The sequence below is a fragment of the Ovis aries genome, chromosome 22 (assembly GCF_016772045.2).
Source record: "Ovis aries strain OAR_USU_Benz2616 breed Rambouillet chromosome 22, ARS-UI_Ramb_v3.0, whole genome shotgun sequence".
In the NCBI taxonomy this organism is placed as follows: Eukaryota; Metazoa; Chordata; class Mammalia; order Artiodactyla; family Bovidae; genus Ovis; species Ovis aries.
The window spans coordinates 13,417,975-13,441,510 of NC_056075.1; the positions used below are offsets into that span (position 1 = coordinate 13,417,975).

Sequence of the window (23,536 nt, forward strand, 5' to 3'; positions counted from 1 at the left end):
GGAAAAACTTAAGAAATATAATACAGGTCATTTATTTTGATAGGATGCTATAGCATTATTTCCTAAAAAGCAAATGTCATTGAAAATTTGCAAAAGCCTCTAAGTTAAATAAAAAATGCATTTTTATTTTATCTTTAATAACAGGATAAGAACAGTTTTAGCAAGAACAGTTTTAAACACAAGTCTTAGGGCTTCAAGTTTCTGAATATGACCAAGTCTCCCTATAGCTCTGGAACTCTCTCAGTTCAAACCCCTATTTAGAATTTAGATATGACCTTGGTGAGCTATAGTCCATGGGGGTCGCAAAAAGTCAGACACAACTGTGTGACTAAGCACACACTACTAATAAATAATGTTATCTTGAGCTCACTTTGCACATCTCATCCTATGCCTGCTCTGGTCCTCTCCTTAATACCTACCACTTGAACGGTTCTACCGTGTGGTGCCTTCCTTTTCATTTGCTGGGCTCAAGGCAGCTCCAAAGTGCAACCAAACTGTTCAGAGTCAACAGTGCAATCTGGTGGTCAGTTTAGGAAATTACCTGACCAAACCCCTCTTGCAGGCCATTTGTTCTCTTTCCCACAAATTACCCATAAAGCTTATAGTTCAGCATCCCCCCAACCCGGCCCCATTTCCTTTTTCCTCTTTTCAATACCCTTCAAACTCCTACTCAAGCTCTTCAGGAAAATGTCTCCATTTTTCTCTCCCTAATCCTACAATTCTTTTAATTGACATGAATCAGAGAAACAACAGCGCAGAACCATCAGGACCGCTCTCCCCAGTAAGCAGCATCCCAGCTCTTCTGACAGCCAGGATGAGTCAGCTAAACCTAGGTCTGTGGACATACAGCTGCAACAGCTCAGCTGTAGTGGTAATGAACCCGAACCCACCCCAGCTGTCAGCAGTTCTATTTTAAGCATCTCAGACCTCACAGAATGACTGGAGTGCCCCACAGTATCACAGATAAGCTAGTCTGTGGTTTGTGAGGCATCTTTATCTCATCCACAGTGCAAGGGGTCATTTTATTATTATGACCACTATAAAACTAAGAGTCATAACGGCAATAATTGTGGTTAAGACTCTTTAAAGTATTTTCGTATTTGGTATCTCATCTCAACCTACGTTTCACCACATAATGCCCTAACAAACAGCTCAGCCACCTTTGAGGAGTGTGGGTGCTACCTATTATTCTCAAATATCGTCCTCCACCCAATGGAGAGGAAAAGGAAACGCCCTCCCTGTATCTTCTACAGTTAAGTGGCCAGAAAGGACTTAATAGCTGCTCAGAGTCATTGGCCTTGATATGACTCCCATACTCTGGGCAGGTCTGGGGCCACCAGGCAGAACTCCACTGGGACCCAAAGCAAATGAAGATTATTCCTCAGATACCAACAGGTTGCTGGTCCTGCAGCACCTCAGTAAAATAGCCAGGATTTTTCCTACACAGGGACCCAAAAATAATCCCAGGAAATTCTCTTACACCCTTCTAGGATGCTCCAAGGCCCACCAGCAATATCAGGAAAGAGTGCAGGTACAAGATGGAAACTGCTGCCATCTTTGCCAAGCTGCACAGCCTGATGCATAGAAACCACAGGCTCCACTGGGACCTTCAGTTACTGCTGAACAATTCAACTGCACTCTGTACACTGTTTCATAAGGGCACCCAGTGCAAAAACAGAGCATGCATAGACTGTGCCCCGAAAATGGTCATGTCACCTTCTTGCTCTACACTTGCTATAATCAAGCCATTATCAATTAGACGATATGATTAATATCTAGACTTAACATTCATAAGATTCAAGGAAACACCTTCCCGCTAAAGGTTTTCCAGACTCCCTCAGGGACACCTACATGTGTGTTAGTCACTCAGTTGTGTCCAACTCTTTGAGACCCCATGGAGTAGAGCTCTCCAGGCTCCTCTGTCCATGGAGTTCTCCAGGCAAGAATACTGGACTGGGTTGCCATGCCCTTCTCCAGGAGATCTTCCCAACGCAGGGACTGAACCCGGGTCTCCTGCATTGCAGGCAGATTCTTTATCAGCTGAGCCACCAGGGAAGCCCCCGGGGACAGCTGATCACTTTGCTGTTTGGCTCCCCCGCCCAACTACTGTCTGTAATGCTTCCAACATAGCACCTTGACTCCTTACTCCACTTCCTGTTACACAGTTACTTCTCTCCATTGGACTCCTGGGGCCTGTAAGGCTGAGACCACTTCTCTGTGTGGGTTCTGACTGCTCAGCACAGTAGCCAAGCCTTAGTGAGTGCTCCGAGCTCTTCAGTCTAATGGTGAATTAATGAAGGTTTTCCTGAGGGGCAGACGGTGGTGCTGTAAGAACCTGTGCAGCAGCCATCCCTCTATAGCTGCCTGATCACTCTCCTCACTCCACCAAAAGCTACCTTCCAGAGACATGGAATTATGGTATGTCTGCTCACCAGTGGGTGCCCCAGGGCTTGAGCCTAATTTGTGAAAATTTCTGATGCCACCAGGGGACCCACTCAGTGATCAGAAGTGCCTAGTGCTTGTCACCACTTCTGATGTTCCCACATCATTTAGGAAGTATAAGCATAATAGATGATTTCCTTTTGAAAGAAAGAAGAAACTAGCACTTTTGAGAGCCAACACTGCCCCACTGTGCTAGCCATTTTACACTCACCATAACTGGTATGCTATAAAATTATCCCTACTTTTAAAGACAAAGAAACTTGTCAGTGTGAAACCAACTCAGGACTGAAACAGGTTTCTCTGACCCCGAGTCTCTCTTTCCACTGCAATGATGTCGTGTGCCTGCAAGGCTCCCTATCCTCCAGGCCACTGGCCACCAGCTCTGGTTCACAAGTTGCCTTCAAAAGTCAAAATACATTTTTATTTGTGAGCGATTAATCTCTCTCCTTTCCAATCTCATATGGCCTGTTCTCAGTGCATTAAGAAATGACCCAGAGACTCTTCTTAAACCTACTAACAAAACTAGCAGTTAGAAAAGCTCGAAAATGATTTAACAATGAAACTGGCACTATAGTCCGCTATTTTAACTTCTAGGTTCATAGCCTCAGGCACTCATACTCTGCAGCCAGACAATTTTGTCCAATGTCTACATAACTGTGTATTTTCAGCTCCATGGTGCTAGGGCAAGGATGTTGTCCCTGGCATGCTGTTCACTAAAACTCTTGAGAGGAATGTACACATAAAAGCTCAAGTTACCTAAGTTTTTCCTGGGATGAAGCCTATTCTTTGACCGAGCTTCACGGAATACTAATTCCACCAGATCTTCACAAGTATAATCCCCAGAGAGGTATATAATATGCTGGGTTAAACAATCTTACACACATTTATTTATTGCAAAACTCCTCAGAACTTTAATATATCAATGTTTCCCAAATGTTCTTGGCTATGGAATCTTTAATTAAAGGAGAAAGTGGATATAAAATCTACAAAAGTGCCCAGTAAGCAACACCTGTTATTATTAAGAGCAAACCTTCTTCTGTCAGTGATCCTCTCAAGAGACCAGTGTGTGATCAGACAAGTGTTCTTCAGAACACACTTTGGAAAACACTGAATACATCCTTTAGGGGATGGGGTTGGCTATTTCATCCCCTGGTTACCAGCTTGTACACTGGACCTGCAGCATCTTTTAGGCTTTTCCAGAAAGGAACAACAACTTCCAAAGACGTAATCACTACGAAACTCTGGACCCCTTTGCAAATTCAGAGATTCAGGGACGGGGAAAAAAAAAAAAAAGAACTTATGAATAGTTTAGAGGAGGAATTCTTTCTTTGGAGAAATTCTTTTAATGGGAGGTGTCCAAATCAGGAATTTACCCTGAGGACCCAAGGAACAAATAAATAAATCAAGAAGATCAGAGTGCTAAAGATTTCCAAGTTTGAGATAGTACACACAACCAGATTTGATTGAGTCACGGTAAAATTATTGTTATTGTCTTAGGAAGTAGTAGGTGGGGAATGAAAGAGTTTGAACAAATATACCAAAACCCAAGGACTGAGGCCATCAATCAAGATTGCCCTATAAGTCCTTACCTGTTTTTCCCAATTTAATTTCCCTCTGTTCCCTTCATACATTGGTGTTCCATCTGAAGTGTTCTGCATTCATACCACACAATTTCTCATTTCTGTGTTCGTACTGTTACGTTTCTCCAAAATGTCTATTCCCCGACATCTCCACACTTCTGGTCAATCTCCAAACTCCCTTCATCCTTCAAAGCCCCATCTAAGTGACACTTCATCCAAGAAGCTTTCTTTCATCATTCACGGTACATATGAATTGTTCAAAATACTTAATCTACAGTTTATCTTCATCATAGTCATTATTTTTCTTAATTTGACAAATATTTGAGAACCTTTTATGCACCAGGCTCTATAAATTTGTGTATTTACACACTTTTTAAAAATCTACTCATTATACTATTAAGCTTTTGAACACTTTTTATGTCTGACTCAAAGTATTCTGATTCACAGTAACCAATACTAAGGCCTTGCCCCTAGAAGGCACTCAAATATGGTTTGAAGGGAAAAAGGAGGGCACAGCATTTTTTTAAGTTATATGTGGGCTGGAGATAGCTATAATAGAAGGTATGATTCACTATAGGATGGTGCAGTGATCAGAGAAGGCTTCATAAAAGAGATGACATTTGAGAGGAGTCTGAAAATAAGGGTAGGAATTAGAAATTGAAATGGGGGCAGAAATATTTTAGTTGACTGGAATATAGGGTTCAGGAGGAAAGCAGAAAAAGTTAAGGTTGGAAAAAAATTTGGAATCAGACTAGAAAAGTCTTAAATCCTAGGCAAAATAATCCCGGTTGCTTTTGTAACTTAAAAAAGTGACTAAAAAATTCTAGAGATTGCTCTGATATATAAATGGGGGTAGGAGACACTGGAACGATAGATTAGGTAGAATTAAAAATTAAAGAAATAAACAAGCTTCTATTTCCAGTTTCCTTTTTTTTCTCCACCATTTGTTTTTCAATTTTTGTCTTTCTAGTTTTAAGTGGATGGCCTGAACAATAACTTGAAGAACTGACGTTACATAAGCACATATCAGTTTGGTAAGACAGTTTTAAAAATATATAGCAATGTCAATCCGTCATGTTTTAGGATATTTGTAGATTGTAATTGTGCTATAAATTTTAAGGAGGAGGAATTAAGAAACTTCTCTGACGCTCCTTTGGTGTTTGCTATCCCATATCTCTGGCCAAAGTGTTCTAGAAGTTAAGAACCATGACGTCTTCTTCCTCACCTCCTTTCCAGGGTTACTGTTTTCAGCCCCTCCATCTGTTAGACCCTCCTAGGCTTCCTCTTCTATCAGCCGGCCGTCTTGAACCTTCAGGCTCAGCCTATTTATATATTCAAAAGGTAGAGTCCCCTGAACAAGAGGGACCACTGTCACACTGTCTGCCTGCTTCACCGGAAGCACGGACAAGGACACAGCTGTGTTCTGGGATGCCTGGGACATGTGAGCTATGGAACCGCTCTTGCCAGAAGAGGGAAGAACAAACACAAATCTAGAGGCTGTGCAATCACTCCTGCTCTTGCCAATTTGTCTTACATTCTTTAAGACTGAGGGATCCTCTGCTCAATACTCTGTAATGGACTACATGGGAAAAGAATCTGAGAAGAGTGAATATATGTATGTATAACTGATTCACTTTGCTGTACTCCTGATACTATTACAACATTGTAAATCAACTATACTCCAAAAAAACTATATGAAAAAAAAAAACACTGACCAGTCAATTATCAGGCCATAAATACAGTTTCTTTTGCCATCTTTCAGGATCAGACCTATACATAGAGTAGCCTGAGTGGAGTCATTTAATGAAAGGTAATCACTGACCAGAAATAGAACTACCTGAAATCCACTAATTATAGATTCATTTGAGTTAAAAAACAAACTCAATCTTAGAAAGGGTAAGTAAGGGGAAAGCTTTTTATCAGGCACTGTATTAGGAAAACCATTTGATTAACTAATCCACACAAAGGAAGCGGGAGGCTGATTTGCGGAGAAGGGTGAGGGCAAAGGATAGAAAATCTGTGAGGTCACTCTGGAACATGGTGTATATTTCCAAGGAGAAATTCAGGGAGGTTGGAGAGAATTAAACAACAGAATGAGGGCACTAAGAACTGAAAGGCGACCAAGCTAAAAAGTAGGAAAAGCAGGAGAGAGTCACAGCTCTGGTCTGGTGAGCAACCTCTAGAAGCTGACCTTACCTCGAGCTATTGCCCAGGTCCTCATTTACTCCCAAAGGTTCAACCCAGCTCTCACTTTCTGTGGGAGCATCCTAGATGAGGTGGAACGTACTGAAATCTGGGCAGGGGGAGGGGGCAGGAAATGGGGGGAAGTGTAGCCAAATAAGGCTGGGAGTGGAAGATGCGGAACTAACGCCAAGAAAGAGAAGGTTTCAAAACTGGAGCCAAAGAGCCGGAACCCAAAATGGGATCCAGTTCATTAGAATTATAGGCATTTGGGGACTTTCATGTTTCCCATGCTAAGTTTCATTTAAACTGCTTATGCTGGAAATTCTGAGTATGCCTGGGTCAAAGAAATACGTGATCAGCGGCCACCGTTCAGAACTCACCAAGCTCCAATAAAACTGCTTCATTTGAGCTCAGAAAACGGAAACTGCAATAAGGCAGAAATTCGTAGAGACACAAATAATGGAAGTTAGTTTCCCTATAAACATTTCCAAAACAGATAATTACACTATTTAATTTCAAAAGTCCTTCATACCAAGGGTAATACGCATGCTTGGCATGAAAATATTCAACAGTAATGGTGCTGCCTCCATACCACCTCTGCTCATCCCCTCTCACAGGGACGTCCAGTCCTGGTGTGAGCTTTCCCTGGCCAAGCACACGGTCCACCTCCTCCCACACAGCCAGGGACACGACCCTGCTAAGGTACACAAGCTCCATCTGCTCATCTCCAGGCTCCTCCCCTCAATTCAACAGCTTCTTCATCTCCTATAAGTATAACTCTCAATATGTACCTCTATGTCTCTGTCACGTGACAGATACAAACATATCTCAAATCCCCTTCTACAGTGTACAATCAACCCCACCTTAACACTGCCCGGCTCACCCCCACACCTCTTCCACTGATGTGTCGGTGGCAGACTCTCTGAAGGGTGACCATTTTCCCCTGACATCCGACCCTGCCAAATTGGGCTCAGTCTGTCTAATTTCCTATTGTTCCAAAGAGGTTTACAAGTTGCTGCAGCTTTCTTATTATTGTCTCAGAAGAAACACACTCCCATTCCAGTCAGTCTCCATGTTTCCCTCAACACAGCCTCTCCATGCTGTTTAAATTAAGACCAAAGTTAACAAAGGCCCCCTGCTCTTTTTCCCAACCTACTATTTTCTACTGTTTTTCTGTATAGCTACCTGAAGAGCTACCCTATCTAATGTTGTTCATTGCTGTTACAGAAACTGGATAATGGTCCCAGAAATTGAAAATTACAGAGGTACTTTCAAACTTGCTAAAATCCTTGCCTCTTCTTCTGCATCAATCATTGTGACATGACTCAGGGTTCCCTTTCCTTAGTAACCCGCTCTTCTGCTTTACATGCTGCGTTCTCCTACTTAGAGACGGCCAGTCCTGGCATCATTCTGCAAACAATTATAAACCCTGTTCTAGAGTCACCATTTGTTTCAAAAGATGCTGCTCAGTAGGTAACCTCTGATCTCGCTCTCCCCAGTCCTCTAACACCATGTAGGACTAGCAGCACCGTTTGTGCAAGTACCCGACCCCATCAAGTGCTTCTACATGCTTCTTCCTCTTATCTGAGCCCCCAACATCCCGAGAGGAACTATTGGTCTTCTCATTTTATCAGTGAGGAAACCAAGTTGCAGCAAGGATTAGGTGACTTATGCAGTCAAGCAGATATTTAAATGCTCGAATCAAGACTCAGACTGGGAGCTTTACATCCGACCACAACTCCTTCCCCAAGCATGTGTCTGAGAGTAAACCTTGCTGTTAACCAAGCCCATACCTCTGGTTAAGTCTTACAGGGGGTGCTGCAGGCCCCGTGGTAAATACGTGCCTTGGCCCCTTAGCCCACGCTACTGTTTTTACTCTATTTCCCACTCTGAGCATCAGGCCTTGACACACAAGTCTCACCCCTCTCCCAACCTCCTCAGGGATCACTGTTGTGTCTGTTTAGTCACCAAGTCGTGACCAACTCTTTGCGACCCAATGGACTGCGGCACGCCAGACCTCCCTATCCCTCCCCACCTCCTGGAGTTTACTTCTGCAGTATTAGTCAAGTTTTTTCTTCTGCCCTGAACAGTCTTGCCTCTTTTCCACTGATATCCCCTCTGTCAGGAGAAAGGAAGTAGTCTTCCTTTCTCACCCAGTGACTTATTCACTCACACTCTTTGGCTCAGAAACCACAGACTCAACCACAAATTCCATAGCAGCGTGCATTATTTACAGCTTTGGATCCACGTTCTCCATCTTTCCCCGCCCCTTCTCAGCTTGAAGCTATCCACTCTGGAGTGTAAGCTCCTGGCCCAGAAGGCTCTATTTAGCCAGCTGTGGGTACCACCCAGCATAAAGCTTTGCATTCAAAGGCACATAAACATCGAAGATTATGATCTTTTATTTAAAATAAATAAATAAATAAATAAATCACTCCTGCCCTTGATCTGAAATAATGACAGAAACAGCTGCCAAAACGACTAAGGGCCCTATCTACCTCAATTCAGAGTTTCTGAATAGGAATTAGTTAAAAAGAACTGTAAAGTGAAAGACAAGGGCAAATTTGTTTATATTTATTCCCAAAGGTATAAAACCAAAAACTGAGAAAATTGTTATTAGCTCCCAGTCAACAACAGTCCAGCACGCTACTGCACAGCGAGGTCACCCTGGGTAAGGGGATCCTAGTTCCCAGCATTCTTATGACAAGGGGAAGGTGATCAGCTACTCTGATTGCACACATGCTCTGGAAAAGCAACAGCTGGCTGCACGTTACTTACTGGTTTATCCTTGATGGTGGGGCTTGACACACACAGGTACAGTTTCCCGTCTTCCTCTAGGCAGGCGTCGATCAAAGCTTGTACCGAGCTCTCCTCCTGGAACAGCAGAAAGGCATAGCCTTGGGGAAGACAAAAACAAAAGGGTGGGGGGAGGAATCAGTAAATTAAACTCAAAGTACCAACTAAAAACTCATCTATTGTTTCACTTTGGTGAGTTCTTACTAAAATCTAAGAACCTGAAGTGGGACACAGGGAAGAAATACACCCTGAGACCCTCATGTGCCAGGCACTCTATTAGATACTCATAAATTTTACTTTGATTTCTAAAATGACTCAGGGAAGCAAGTTCAGGTCACATCTATGGAGTTTTCATTATATAGGCTTGGTCAACTTTAATGAGGGTTGGACACAACTTAGTGACTGGACAACAACAACAAGAGGTTCACCACTGGCCTGAGCCACAGCCGCTCTTGAAACAAGCATCACCTGGCCTCCAATTTCCATAAAGCTCCAGGCTTGACACGTGTTTCAACCTGAATGTGTGCTGAAGACACTATGCTAACTGAAAGGAGCCAAGCACAAAATACTATGTATTTTATGGAATGCCCAGTATAGACAAATCTATAGAGACAAAAATAGATTAGTGTTCTACTGTCCAAGGCTGGGGGAGTGGAGGAAATAGATATGTGTTTCCTCTGGGAATGATGAAAATCTGCTAAAATTGATCGTGCTGGTGACTGCATAACTCTGTTAACATACTGGAAACCCCTGAACCGTACATTTTAAACGGGTGAACTGAGAATTATGTCTCAACGAAAGTTGTTAAAAAAAGAAAAAAGAAGCTCAGCAATAGGCTAGTGTTGTCTTTATATGTCATGTCTGATGGTGATGCTCTGTTTCTTCAAGGATATTCTCCTGCCTCACAGGTGAGTACATGATCTGCAAACATGGACATGAGCTGCAGGATGTCCATGGACATGCTGAGCTTTGTCCCATTTAGTAAGATTTACTGAGCAACTGTTACAAATGACACACAATCTATGGATTATGAGGAATAGTGAGAGGAACTAGACTACGTTCCAACTGTCCAGACACTTACATGGTAGAAGAAACAGACTTTAAAGCAATTAACGACTTGCTACAAAGCTGAGGGAGATAAATGGAAATAAAAAGCACTGCAGGAGCCCAGACAAGCAAGGAAGCTGACTTGAGAGAATCAGCACATACGTCAAAGAGGACAACAGGTGTTGAAGGGGCGAGCTCTGGCGCATCCTGCCACACTGGCAGCTAAGCAAAGGTCCACCATGAGTTAGTCTAAGCCTAAGTTCAACTGTTTGACCTCTCTACAATCCTTTTACCTTTGCTAAGTCTCTCAGCTGTCACCTCTACTCGCAGTCCTGCTAGTGACCTCAAAGGAAATCATCAGAAATAAGGCCCTCCTCTGGCACTCCAATATTTTGGCCACCTCATGCGAAGAGTTGAGTCATTGGAAAAGACTCTGATGCTGGGAGGGATTGGGGGCAGGAGGAGAAGGGGACGACTGAGGATGAGATGGCTTGATGGCATCACCGACTTGATGCACATGAGTTTGGGTGAACTTCGGGAGTTGGTGATGGACAGGGAGGCCTGGTGTGCTGCGATTCATGGGGTCGCAAAGAGTCGGCCACGACTGAGCGACTGAACTGAACTGAACTGGCACTCTGAGGGCCAGAAAGATGTAAGTGGGGAAGGAGGATAAGAACCACCACATTCAGAAGCTTCTCACACATCAAAGCAGCTCATCGACTGGCCTAGAAGCAAAGCTCTCTGGAGTCCTGAGCAGCCTGTAACGGCAGTGGCAGGGGACAGTGAATAATGGGTACTCTTTATCTTCTCCTCCAACTCCTCATCCACTATACAGAGCATCCAAGCAAACTCAGCAGGAGAAAGATCAACCATGAGGCAGCACACCAGGAGTGGCCACCACATCAGGCAGACGACAGGACACAAGGGAAAGCACCAAGCCCACAGGAACGGGTATGGTGCCACACGAATGAGACTGCCTGCGTGGCAGGACCCAGAGTTGTTTCCTGGGCTTTGCTTCCGGGCTGGATGGGCTAAAGAATTCAGCAGGTGGCCAGGCAAGAACAATAAAACTTAACTGAAAAACCAGAAAGGATAAAACATCATTTCTTCATACCCTCTCTCCTTTGGAAATAATATCAAATGATTACCAAGCCCCAGGGAATCTATTAAAAGTTCAGTGTTTTCATTTAATGTGAGAACATTAATTAAATTTGTCAAGGAGAGTATTAGAGGTCAGTGGGTTAAAAATGCAAAGATCACAAAGAGGTCTTGGCACGTCTTCTCAAATCTCCTGCCTCATCAAGTTAAATCTTGGTGCAAATGTTCCATAAAGACCCTGAGAGGCATACTGAACATCCTGTTTTTGGAGAGGACCCTGTCTGTGTACAGTAAATGCAGCAGGCCCATCAAAAAGGCCTAGGGATGGACAGCTCATTGCGCTAGCTGAGTTAGCTCCTTGCCTCTGCAGGGCCGTGGAGCTGGCTGCACCTTTCCTGTACATTGCTGCCTGCCTCCTACAATCTTCTGCATCACATCCCACACTGGGTTCAACTTGGGCATCAGAGGAATGGGAGGGTGTCGCCCCATAGCAGCTGAGTAGCTACCACAAAAGTGCACAGGTTTTTCACTCAGGCCTATTTCATAGCCATAAATGTCAACACTGGTGGTGGACAGAGTAAAAACTGGGAATCACAAGTAAAAGCCTGCTATAAATGTTATTACCAAGAAAAAAATCTACAACTTCTTTTCCCTTCCCAGAAAATATGCCATAATACTTTACTGATTTCTTCAGAATGGCTCTTTTACGACAAATGGTCTCTACTCCCTGCAGCTGCTACTCTGAGTAACGCTGCTCTAAGACATTCCTTTAGCACCTCAGAGAACGGGTGTAACTCAAGTGCGGCCAACCCTGCCTCCTACCCCAGGCCTTTCAACCAAAGTAAAACTCAGAGAAACCCCAACAAACCCATGAGAACAACTTCATGAGACGTTCACCTGCTAAAATGCCTTCTGATACCTCAAGGTCAACCAAACCCAGACGACAACAGAAGTCAGAGGATTAAAAAAAAATCAGGAAGGAAGAAAACTTCAAACACGTTCCCCTTTGATCTTCAGAAATTCGAGGTCAAAGCAAACAAAGCAGAAAAAAGATGCCTTCAAAAATAATAAGGTCAACATGAGACGGAAATTAAATCAATGACTTACTAAAAGGCAAATTCCACATGGTACTGGAGACAGAGCTCTGGATTAGGGAGTCAGCACGCCTGGATTGGGGTCCTAGTCCTCACACTTACTAGCTGTGTAGTAATAATAGAAGCTAACATTTACTGAGCATCTGCTATGCACCGGGTGCTGTTTCTAAATGCCTTATGTGTATTAACTTGTTTCATCTTCACAACACTCTGTGAGGCAAGCACTACTTTAAATTCTGTTTTACAGTTAAAGAAACTTGAAGAGGGACTTCTCTGGTGGTACAGTGGATAAGAATCTGCCTGCCGATGCAGAGGACACAGGTTTGATCCTTGGTCTGGGACGATTCCACATGCGGCTGAGCAGCTAAGCCCCTGTGCCTCAACGACTAAGCGCGTGCTCTAGAGCCCTCGAAAGGTAACTACTGAAGCCTGAGTGCCACCATATACTGTGCTCCACAGCAAGAGGGGCCATTGCAATGAGAAGCCTCTGCACCCTAATGAAGAGTAGCCCCCACACAGCAATGAAGACCCAGAGCAACCAGAGAGAAAGAAAGAAAAAAAGAAACCTGAAGAGTGATTAAGTGACTTGTTTGATGGTGACTGTTCCAAAACCCAGTTAAGTGGTGAAATCATGAACCAGAATGCTAAAGTTTAGGAATCTTGTCTCTTTTATCTGTAAAATGAAGAAACTAGTTATTCGTCCTGATTATCTTACAGAGTCATCTCGGTAGATGACATATGTAAGGTGCTTTGGAAACTAGGATATTGTGCAAGTGTCTATTTTTCTTTTATTGCATTTTCAGTTATCGTTGTGTTATGTAAACTGTTTAAAATATTTATTTATTTTGGCTGTTCCAGGTCTTAGCTGTGGCCTGTGGGATCTAGTTCCCTGATCAGGGATCAAGCCCAGTCCCCCAACACTGGGAGCAGGGAGTTCTAGCCACTGGACCACCAAGGAAGTCCCTGTGATATGTAAAATTAAACTGAGTTCTGCATGTGGTCTCATTATAAAACTCAGAGTTCAAATGAATGAGATACACTCTCTTCTTTGCATTTGTAAGCATTTGGTGAATAAAGGGAAGTAATCTAGACACGAAAGGAAAACCTTAAAGGTTTTTGAATGACAGCTTGAATATTACTGTAAACAAACAATAAGGTAACTGAATATTTGCTTTCGTATATCATTAGCCAGCTTTATCAGGAGACAGAATGACCCAATGTGGTACTATTTGTTGATTTTAATACAGTCTTTAAATAAAAGCCTTTTATACCTAAAAATCAAACTTCTGAAACTGTCACAATGATGGTAGGTTCTTCTATTAGTTTGGTTTGAAAGGTGTTAAGAAAAAAAAAAAACTTGGCCTCAAAATTATAACTCCCTCCATCTTCCCGTGCCATCTGAGCCAGGCAAGAGATTATAGGATAATAAAATTCAAGTTTCAGAAATGGTGACCTTTTTACCCAAGTACCTACGAAGTGTGATGAGCTATGGGAGGCCCTCAACTCAGAGCCAGTCTGTGGGTGGAAATCTGGGCTTTGAGGAAGCAGTGGGAACTCCTGGCATGGCCACCACCCCCACCCAGGGTTATGGGCAGAACGGGTGGCAGAAAGCTGCTTGCTTTCCCACCAGGGCCAGAGAGGTTGGGGAGGAAGAGGAGGACTGTGAGGGATTTGGGGACAAGCTTGAACTGACCAATGTGCTTCTCTGGGGAAACAGGTATGGCATGAGGGCAGGGACTTACGGGGATAATTCCATTTTGTTTGGCCAGGCTTTTGAAGGAAAAATTTTAAAAATTCTCCCCCTTAACACCTGAGAACACATTACCACAACCTCCAAAATGTTCTTGGCTACCTTTCAAAAACAAAGCTTCCTAAGTTCCTGAATACATAATTTTTCTTGTTACATTTTTTTATATTTGATCCCTAGCACAAGTAACAGTCACCACCAACTTTACCACCACAAACACCAGTTATTAAGTGCTTACAATACAGGATCCGCTTTGCTAAAAATAAACACTTTACCTCACAGTAATTCTGAAGTAAATACAGTTGTTGTTATTATTACCATTTTACAGATGAGGAAAACTGAAGCTCTGAGAGGTTATGGGATACCTCAGATTAAAACCTAGAGAGTAAATTTGGGATTGAAATTTAGGTCAGCTTCCAGTGGCCTCATTCTTTATCTATTAATTTGTACTGTCTCACCTAAAAATGATGACATAAAAATTTTAACACCACTAGCAAACAAGTACTTGCCTATTTACTATTTGTCACTTTTGTGACAGTGGTTTAGTGGCAGGAAGTGGTCACCTGTGCTTTAGTCCTACAATTTAAGGTCTATGCAGATACATCCACCCTAGAGCCCACAAAAACTATATTAAGAAGAGCTTATAAAACCAAACAATCTCAGCTAAAAAAAAAAAAAACTCTATTAAGAAGAGTTAAAATGATGAATTTCAAAATAATCAGAAGTTTAGTTTTATTTAGGTCAATCAAATTTTCATATTTAGTAAAGACTTATCGGTTTTCAATGTATTTTTAGGTAGCATATTTAGAATGAAGGCTCTTGAGGGAGTTAAACAGCGGATCTCACTAAATCAGATTTTAATAAAATGAACATCGTCCTCACAGTAATCATCAACTTACGCAAGAATCTTCAGTGGATGCTAAAACCATTGTGTAAATTTGGGAGGAGATACAAGTTACTCATGCAATCTTAAGGTATCACTTCAAAGATTAATTAGTATTTGCAAAGGGACAAAAAGGTTCTTTCACAAAGGAAGAACCTGGCCGACAACACCATAACCAAATGATCACACTGAGCGTCACCAACAACAGGGCTGACTGACCTAAATGTGCCTCTCGTATTACGTCCTTGGTGCAGCATGTCACCCGCTAACAGTGTTTCCCCCTGCATCTCAGTATAAGGAAATAACCGATCATTCAAATTAAATGATAGTCCATAGAGCATCCAACATGAACCCACCAAAAGACACAAAAGACAAAAGGCCTAGGAAACTATCTAAATTATAGAAGACTACAGAGAAATGACAACTAAATGTATGGCTACACTTGGACCGGATCTTGGATTTTTTTTTAAAAAAGAAAAAACTCTAAAGGACATGACTAGAACAATCTGGATACCTCTTGCTCTCAGAAGATATGGGGAAGTGTTTAGAGGTGACAGTCTTAATGTCTACAACTTACTCTCACACGATTCATCAAAAAATACAGGGGCTTTCCTGGCGGCTCAGTGGTAAAGAATCTGCTGGCCAGTGCAGGAGACATGGGTTTGATCCCTGATCCAGAAAGATTCCACATGTTGTGCAACAACTAAGCCCATGAGCCACAACTATTGAGCCTGTACTCTAGAGCCCAGAAGCCACAACTACTGAAGCCTGCGCACCCCAAAGCCCGTACTCCATAATGCCGCTGCAATGAGAAGCCCACACATGGCACCTGGAAAGCAGCCTCAGGTCTCCGCAACTAGAGAAAGCCCACACAGCAAGGAAGACCCAGAGGGGCCAAAAACAAATAAACAAATACAGGTGGATATGCATACACAGGCTTCCCTGGTGGCTCAGCCAGTAAAGAATCTGCCTGCAATGCAGGGGACCCAGGTTTGATCCCTGGGTCAGGAAGATCCCCTGGAAAAGGGAATGGCAACCCACTCTAGTATTCTTGACTGGAGAATTCTATGGACAGAGGAGCCTGGCAGGCTATAGCCCACGGGATTGCAAACTTGGACACAACTGAGCAACGAACACTTTCACATACATATACACATACTGACATGAAAAAAGAAAAAGCAAATGAAGCAAAATGCTAACAACTGGTGAATCTAGAGGAAGGCTATATAGGTGTTCACTGTACTCATACTTTTTGTAGGCTATGAAATTTTTCAAAATAAAAAATTGTGGAAAAAAATTAGAACCACAAGGTCTTTGTGGCAAAGAGGGTAATATACTCTCTCAGTCTCTAAAGAAGTGTGTGATCTTTTGAAAGACCTAATATTTCTTAAAAATCAACTAACGTTCTTAGTGATTTATATGTTTAAGTTATCAACCACAATGGTTTGAAAACAATTCCAACTTGCACAGCTGTGCCCTGAGCTGCAGCTGCATTCACAAAATGGTGACCGACCAGGGCGGGCCAGTTTCTGGTGAGAGGAAATCAGTACCAGAAGGAAGGATCCAAGGTCTGGACAGAGAGAGAGCTCACTCCCTGCACAGAACCCAGGCTCCTTGATTTCCTGTGACCTTCCTAGAGAGACCTGAAGGACACCTCTCCAGCCAGAGCTGTGTGAGTTCAGACGTTTTCTGGCACAGGGAGTCTGCTCCAGACATTCTCCCTGACCTTGGCTTTCAGGTCAGAGGACCTACTTGGTTTGCCTCAGGAGTCTTTGCCTTTGGATTCAATTCAACAGAACCAAAAATGTTTAGGAGTTTCAAGGTAGGACACTAGGCGCTAAAGCTATGAAGATAAATAAGCCAAGAAAGAAGTCCTGCCTTGGAGAAACGCAGCCTGTAAATAAGTGACTAAAGAACAACAAGAGAAGTGTTAGATTGGGGTTATATCGTATAAAGCACTGAGCAGAGAGGCCCAAACATCAGGAAAGCCATACTGTAAAGGGCATATCTGGGCTGGAGGATAATTGCTTTTCTAGGAAGGAAGGGCGGGAGAAGGCAATGGCACCCCACTCCAGCACTCTTGCCTGGAAAAATCCCACGGACAGAGGAGCCTGGTAGGCTGCAGTCCATGGGGTCGCTAAGAGTCAGACACAACTGAGCGACTTCACTTTCACTTTTCACTTTCATGCATTGGAGAAGGACATGGCAACTCACTCCAGTGTTCTTGCCTGGAGAATCCCAGGGATGGGGGAGCCTGACAGGCTGCCGTCTATGGGGTCGCACAGTCAGACACAACTGAAGTGACTCAGCAGCTTAGCAGCAGGAAGGAAGGGCAGTCCAAGTTCAGGAAACAGCACAGGCCAAGACTTGGAAGGGTCAAAGGATTGGCTTCTGTGGAAACCAGGGAGTAGAGTTTATTAGTTAAGAGTATGTGACTGGGGGTGGCAGGTGAGAAAGGATGAAGTGGTTCATCACCCCCTGCCTGCTGCCTGCGGAACATGGTAGATCTCTGAAGTGGATTCCTTATTCATCCCCATCTTGGATGAGAACATCTGATCTCCAAGACGTACTGAACACTCACTACGCACCCTAGGCAATGCAGGGGAATCCTAGTATGAGCAAATCTTCGTACTCCAGAAATTTATAAACCAGTACATGAAGATCATGAAGAGTAAGTATCAAGAAAACTCCAATCTAGGAGCAATGTATTCAGGGTCCTTAGAAGTATTTTCTAAAATGTATTTTAAAAAGTTGGATTTCATAGAAGGAAGTCAGATCTTTCAGTGAAGAAGACATGGATGAAGAAATCAGGGAAGACTTTCTGTCGGTGGTAGCATAGGAGACAAGTCTTACATGAAAAACTGGAGGAGGGCATTCCAAGGGAAGGATTTAGCCTAATTAAGATGCAGAGATGGCTCAGCAGGTACTGCCCATGGATTCCTAAACACTTCCCTGAGATTTGGAACCAAATGTATTTCTTTGGTTATCTTTGCTACGCAGAGCTGAGGAAAAAACGTTTTGGTTCAAGCCTGTTTTGTGTTTTCTATTACACTAGTAACTGTTGCTTGGTGGGCTTGCTGCTTGGCAGGAGGTGTGGAGGAAGGGGAGAGTGGACAAGAAAAGTCTGACGGGTAGTGACCCACCCCAGAACTGAAAACTGGCAGCCTGCTTCCTGTGTTCTTAGTAAAGTCCTACAGTCCAGGGCAGTGACCTGGGGCATTTGGGCTTAAAGTCTGCTGTGTTTACATAACCACACATTCCCTATATAAAGAGGTCCTTGTGAAGTCTGCCAAATCTGTCAGTTCTAGTCACAGTCAGTTCCAACAAGCACCTGACCAGGAAAACTGAGATCAGACTGGGGGTGTGGGAAGGAACTGGTCAAACTAGTTGGGCAGTTTTATTTTTACTGAGCAACATATTTTTAACTGGGGGAAGGATGCTAATTCTATCTAATCTCTATGAAACTGATGCATATGTACACTGTCTCCTATAATCCTTTTAATAATAATAGCAGTATTAATTCAGATGAGTAAACTGAGGTTCAGGGATTAAATAACTTGCTCAAGGTCATCTAGCTGGTAACTGCTGGTGCCCACGACGAGTCCACAAATAGCTACTTCCTGCCCCACTGCTTGTTGTTCTGTCTCCTTAGACAATTGGCAAGCTCTCCATTTTAACCCAGGAGACACTTCCCTGCAGATGAAGCTTTAGTCCGACCCTGCTTGTACACTGCCTGAACTCTGACAATCTAATTTCGCCTCCGTGCACTTTTAACACTCCTCTGATGAGTTCTTAATGCGGCTACCAAGAGGTTTTCTTGGTGTCACGGCTTCCCTTTCTCAAGATGAAGTCTATCCGTTCTATTTTGGAAGACAACCCAAGTCTGTGCTCTCAGCTTTCAAGATGTTTCCCGAGATCCTCTCAGTCAGCTTCCCATTCTGAACCCTCTCAGATGACACATCCTCTCTTGGGCTCGCTGGCTCAGGGTCTTAGCCCTATTCCAACTCCTGTCAGCAAGTCCTGCCCCAAGCCACACCCTCTTCTAAAACATTCTCTCTGCCTCAGCCTACCAAATTTGCACCTGGCATTTTGGTTCCTACATTTCACTGTCTCCAAAACAAACTTCTCATTGGACTTAACTCTGGCTTCTCCAAATTTAATCAACATTGCCCCTTCCCAGCACCTCTGTCTGGGGATAGCACGACAGATCCTGCTAAGACAGAGGGCACAGTGTCTCTGTTATTCAAGTCGCTACTTGGCTTTGTTCCATGGTCTGTACATTCCTACTGCCTGTTTCCTTCTATACAGTCTCTCAAATTATTAATGTTTTAAAATCAAACACTAACTCTTTCATCTGCAATATAATGCAAAAAAAAAGAGGTATTTAATAGAACAGTTTAAACTGAGGGTGTGCTAGGCTGTTAAAAGCAACAATATAACTGCTCCATCTGTCAAAACAGGACAAAACAGAACAAAAAGCCCACTCCTACTGCTCTGCAATGCAATTTCCATATTTTTTTATAAGAAAATTCATCCTGAGAATGAAAATTCTATCAATTAAATATAAAAAAGGGTTCATAATTCATCAAAGACTATGAATTTTATAAGCCAGGAACTTTGCTTTTAAAAAAAAAAAAAAGGCCAAGTATTACTCAAAAGCTTACAAACTGCAAAAGGTTAAGTACAGGCTAAAACTCCATTAGGTTCCCAACTTGATCAGTTTATGTAACTCAGAAGGTGGAAAAACTTGGAATCTGGGCCTAAAACAACACTGAATTATTTCCATCCAAGTTACGCTACAAGGAAAAAAAATGTGAAGTTTGAAAACTTTCCTTTCAAAAGCCAGATTTAGACAAACTGAAGGAAAAAGGAACGAGACGCTGTGAGTCCAGCCCACTGCAGCTTCACAATGACCTATTTTGCCCTTTCCAAGGAGAGCTCTCTTTCCTATTCCTTAAACAGCATCTGCTTAGCTAGTCAGCTCAAAGTCAATGTGAATCCTACGTGGCCGGGTTTATGCCAGGTTCACAAACTATGTTTGTATTGTGTAAACTTCCACGACTGCATGACCTTGGTCACAAGGACTGGCAGTTAAGTCAGCCTGACCAGTGTGGAGAAAATACATGATCAGCAGAAATGCCACTTAGAAGTACATACTTTATCCACGGTGGGCAAGAGGCAGAGAGCAAGACCCATGGGTCACTCTTGCATAAATAGGCGTGACTGTCACGGTTCCGTCTACCTGGCTGTGCACCTGAACTGCTGGGGCCGATGCTGGCTCTCGTGTGGGCTGAGGATGCCAGCACCACCACCGTCTCAACACAGTTTCAGAGCCATGTGGCCAACTGCCTGTCCAACATCTGCAGCTGGCTGCTGGCCTTGCCTTTGCCCCAGAGGTCTCTGCCAGCAGGGGTAGTGCAGCTGTGCTCACTGCCCAGGAGATGCCAACTCTTCTCCCTGGCCTCAGCCCCACCACAGGAGGTGAGACTGTTGGCAGCATGGGGAGCAGCTGTTTGGTTCAGAACCAGGGGCAGAGGCTGAGAGTAGGCAGACTTTTTTTGTCGCTCTAGTAACAGCAACTTTCGATGTGGGCTATTCTCCCAGGAGGTGATGAGGGAGATTATGAGAAACACATCTACTGTCACAAAAGTTTGCCATGCCCAACCTAATCTTCCCACACGCACAGCACCACGCTCAAGGAAGCAGAACTATGCCATTTGCTTTATTTTTTATTAAGCACTCAAGGATCCTACAGAGAAGGCAATGGCAACCCACTCCAGTACTCTTGCCTGGAAAATCCCATGGATGGAGGAGCCTGGTAGGCTGCAGTCCAAGGGGTCGCTAAGAGTCGGACACGACTGCGTGACTTCACCTTCACTTTTCACTTTCATGCACTGGAGAAGGAAATGGCAGCCCACTCCAGTGTTCTTGCCTGGAGAATCCCAGGGATGGGGGAGCCTGGTGGGCTGCCATCTATGGGGTCGCACAGAGTCGGACACAACTGAAGCGACAGCAGCAGCAGCAGCAAGGCTTCTAAGGTCACTACCATTAGGATGGCCTATGTCACAGCAAGGGGTTAAAAGATGAACTGAACTAATCAGATTCCTGCTCTCTGGACTCTAACTAGAAATATGAAATCAATTTGCCCCCTGGAAGCACAGAAAGAAGCACATATGCAGAGAAGAGCTGACTCATGATAATACAGAACATTACAAGGAAGAATTAATAGTGCCTACTGTTCTAATCCCTGCAGCCTGCCACCCCCGAGCACAGTCTCCATGACACCTGGTTGTATCGTGGCTCCTATTTTGGGGCTTTCCTTGTTCCTCATAACCATAACCCTAATTTGAAGTAGCACAAGAGAACTCTCTGATCCTTGCAGTCAAAGATTTGCCTACAGAGCAATGCACTCATGTGCAGAAACAACCTGGCATCACCCAAGAGGCAGAATCCCCTGGTTAAGCTACAGCTAAAGGGCAGCTCAGACCTACAGCCTTCACCTAAACCAGCTCTTTGGAAATACCCTCAGCTAGTTAAGTGTGACCAACAGAAGAGAAGAACTCAGGAAAAAACCAAGGATCACTTTCAGTTTTAAACAGCTATGAAAGTGTGCCCATGGATCATATAGCTTAAGTTGCTAAGTTTTATATAAAATCCAGCCTTGCAAATAATAGCATAAGTTATCAGACTATATAGTTTAAATCTATTTACCTTTCCCACAAATTACACACCCTAGCAAAACAAAAACTACTTTTTTTTGATAATTCACCAGGTGAAATAGTATATACTACTGGTCAGCCAGGTTCAAGTCTGTCTAATAAGAGATGTGCGCTGTTAGCAAAAGACACATCACGTCTTTGGGTCCTGGCTTAAATTAGAATGAGATTAGAATGAGATGCTCCTTAGGGCAGCTCTAACATATGATGGACTCTGCTTCTCTCTGCACAAGTCATGAACTCATTATTCGCAAAGATAAAATCCACTCATTTAGCAAATATCTGAGGGCTAGCCACTGATGCAGGTGTGCAAGGTACTGAGTATAGAGCAAAGAACAAAATCCCTGGTCTTATAAAATTTACACTCCTAGCTGGAAAAAAAAACACACATACAATTTTTTTCAGGTTGTGATAAGTATACCTTATCACAAGGAAAAATAAATAATGAGGGTGGAAAATAAAAATAAAATGAGAGTGAGGACTAGAGAGCAACAGAATAGAGGGGCTGCTATTTGAGATACGGACGTCAGGAAAGATCTCTCTGTGAAGGTGACATTTCAGCAAAGTCTGTCTATGGGAAGAGAGGAGCAATCCATTTAGAAATCTGGGGCAAGACGGTTTCAGACAAAAGGAAGTTTCAGACAAAAGACTAAGACCCTGAGAAGACTTTGTGTACCTCAAGGAAGAGCAAAGGAGTCAGTGTGGTCAGAGAAGGTAAAGCAGAAAATGACCAGAGATGATGTCAAAAAATACCCAAGATTCAACAGACGAAGCGGACCCAAGAGGAAAAGGTTTAAACTTCAAGTACAAGAGCAAAATCAATGTGATTTCCAGCTTCTGTAGGGGTCCATTACATTCCAAACACATAGGCAAAAAAGGTAAGTCCACGACTGCAATGTACCATTCATCTGACTTAAAACTAAGCAAAAAAATGTGCTGCAGATGTCCAAATTAGCATAAACTTCATAAAGAAAATTGCTTTGGGAAGCCATGTGATATCAAATCCGGAGTCATTAGGACTTTCATTTCTTTCAACTCTGGTTAAGCTTCTGCTGCAAATTTATCCTAAAGAAGAACCATACGAAAGGATATATTAACAGAAGCATTATTTATAATAGCCTACATGACCAACAAGCAAGTAAATTATGGTGTAATAAGTGAGGCAGCCACTTAAAAAATAAGAAAATTAAGCAGAAACATGGGAGGAAGGAGAATAAAAAACTGTATCTCTGCTATTATTATACTCCCACAAAAAAGATATATATGAATAAAGACTGGACGGAAACAAAAATGATGACAGTGGCTTTGCTAGGGAGGCAGAATTATTCTTTTTCCTTATAAAATAACACTTATTCACTGCAAAACAGATTGCTTTCTACTTCATTACAATACTAAGGCCTAGAATTACGATAACAACAGAAATTACTATGATCTTGTACTTGACAAGAGAGCCATACGCATCTCTACTCCATGAAGGACTGCTCCATAACCCTGGCGTATCTGTTGGTGCTGACTGTTCTTGCTTGAAGCTTCTTTCCTTTAGCCGCCACAGTCACAGACACAACGCCAGTCCTTCACTCCCCTTCACCTCTATTGCCGTGTCCTCTTTTTCTTTCTGGTTCCAGATAGAACTTACTCACAGCTTTTCACTTTCTTCTCCCTCCTCTGTGTACCTCCAGCGTCAGACTCTTCCCAAATTCCCTAGCCACAATGTCAAGTGCCCACGAGGAATTTCCTCCCAGATAAGATGTGAGGACATACCAAACTCTGCATATTTTTAATCAGATCAACACCACACACCAAACTGGTTTTCCCTCTATTGACTGTCCCACATTCAACAGTGCCGATTCTCCCATTCAGTGGGCCTATCGCTTAACACATGATGGTGAATAAATTACACTCTTCTGATTTCTTACTCTTTAAAATGGGGCTAATAAGGGCACTCATCT

At 43.1% G+C, this 23,536-nt stretch overlaps 1 protein-coding gene across 6 annotated transcripts in view; it reads right to left on the minus strand.

The window, feature by feature from the left end:
• Nucleotides 1-23,536, minus strand: part of CPEB3 (cytoplasmic polyadenylation element binding protein 3) — a 200,136-nt gene that overhangs the window by 45,685 nt on the left and 130,915 nt on the right. For all 6 annotated transcript variants that reach the window (XM_042238502.1, XM_042238505.1, XM_042238504.1 and 3 more), the window contains one exon: nucleotides 8,985-9,103. In XM_042238502.1, the coding sequence (XP_042094436.1) occupies nucleotides 8,985-9,103 (119 nt within the window). The remainder of the gene's footprint in view (nucleotides 1-8,984; nucleotides 9,104-23,536) is intronic.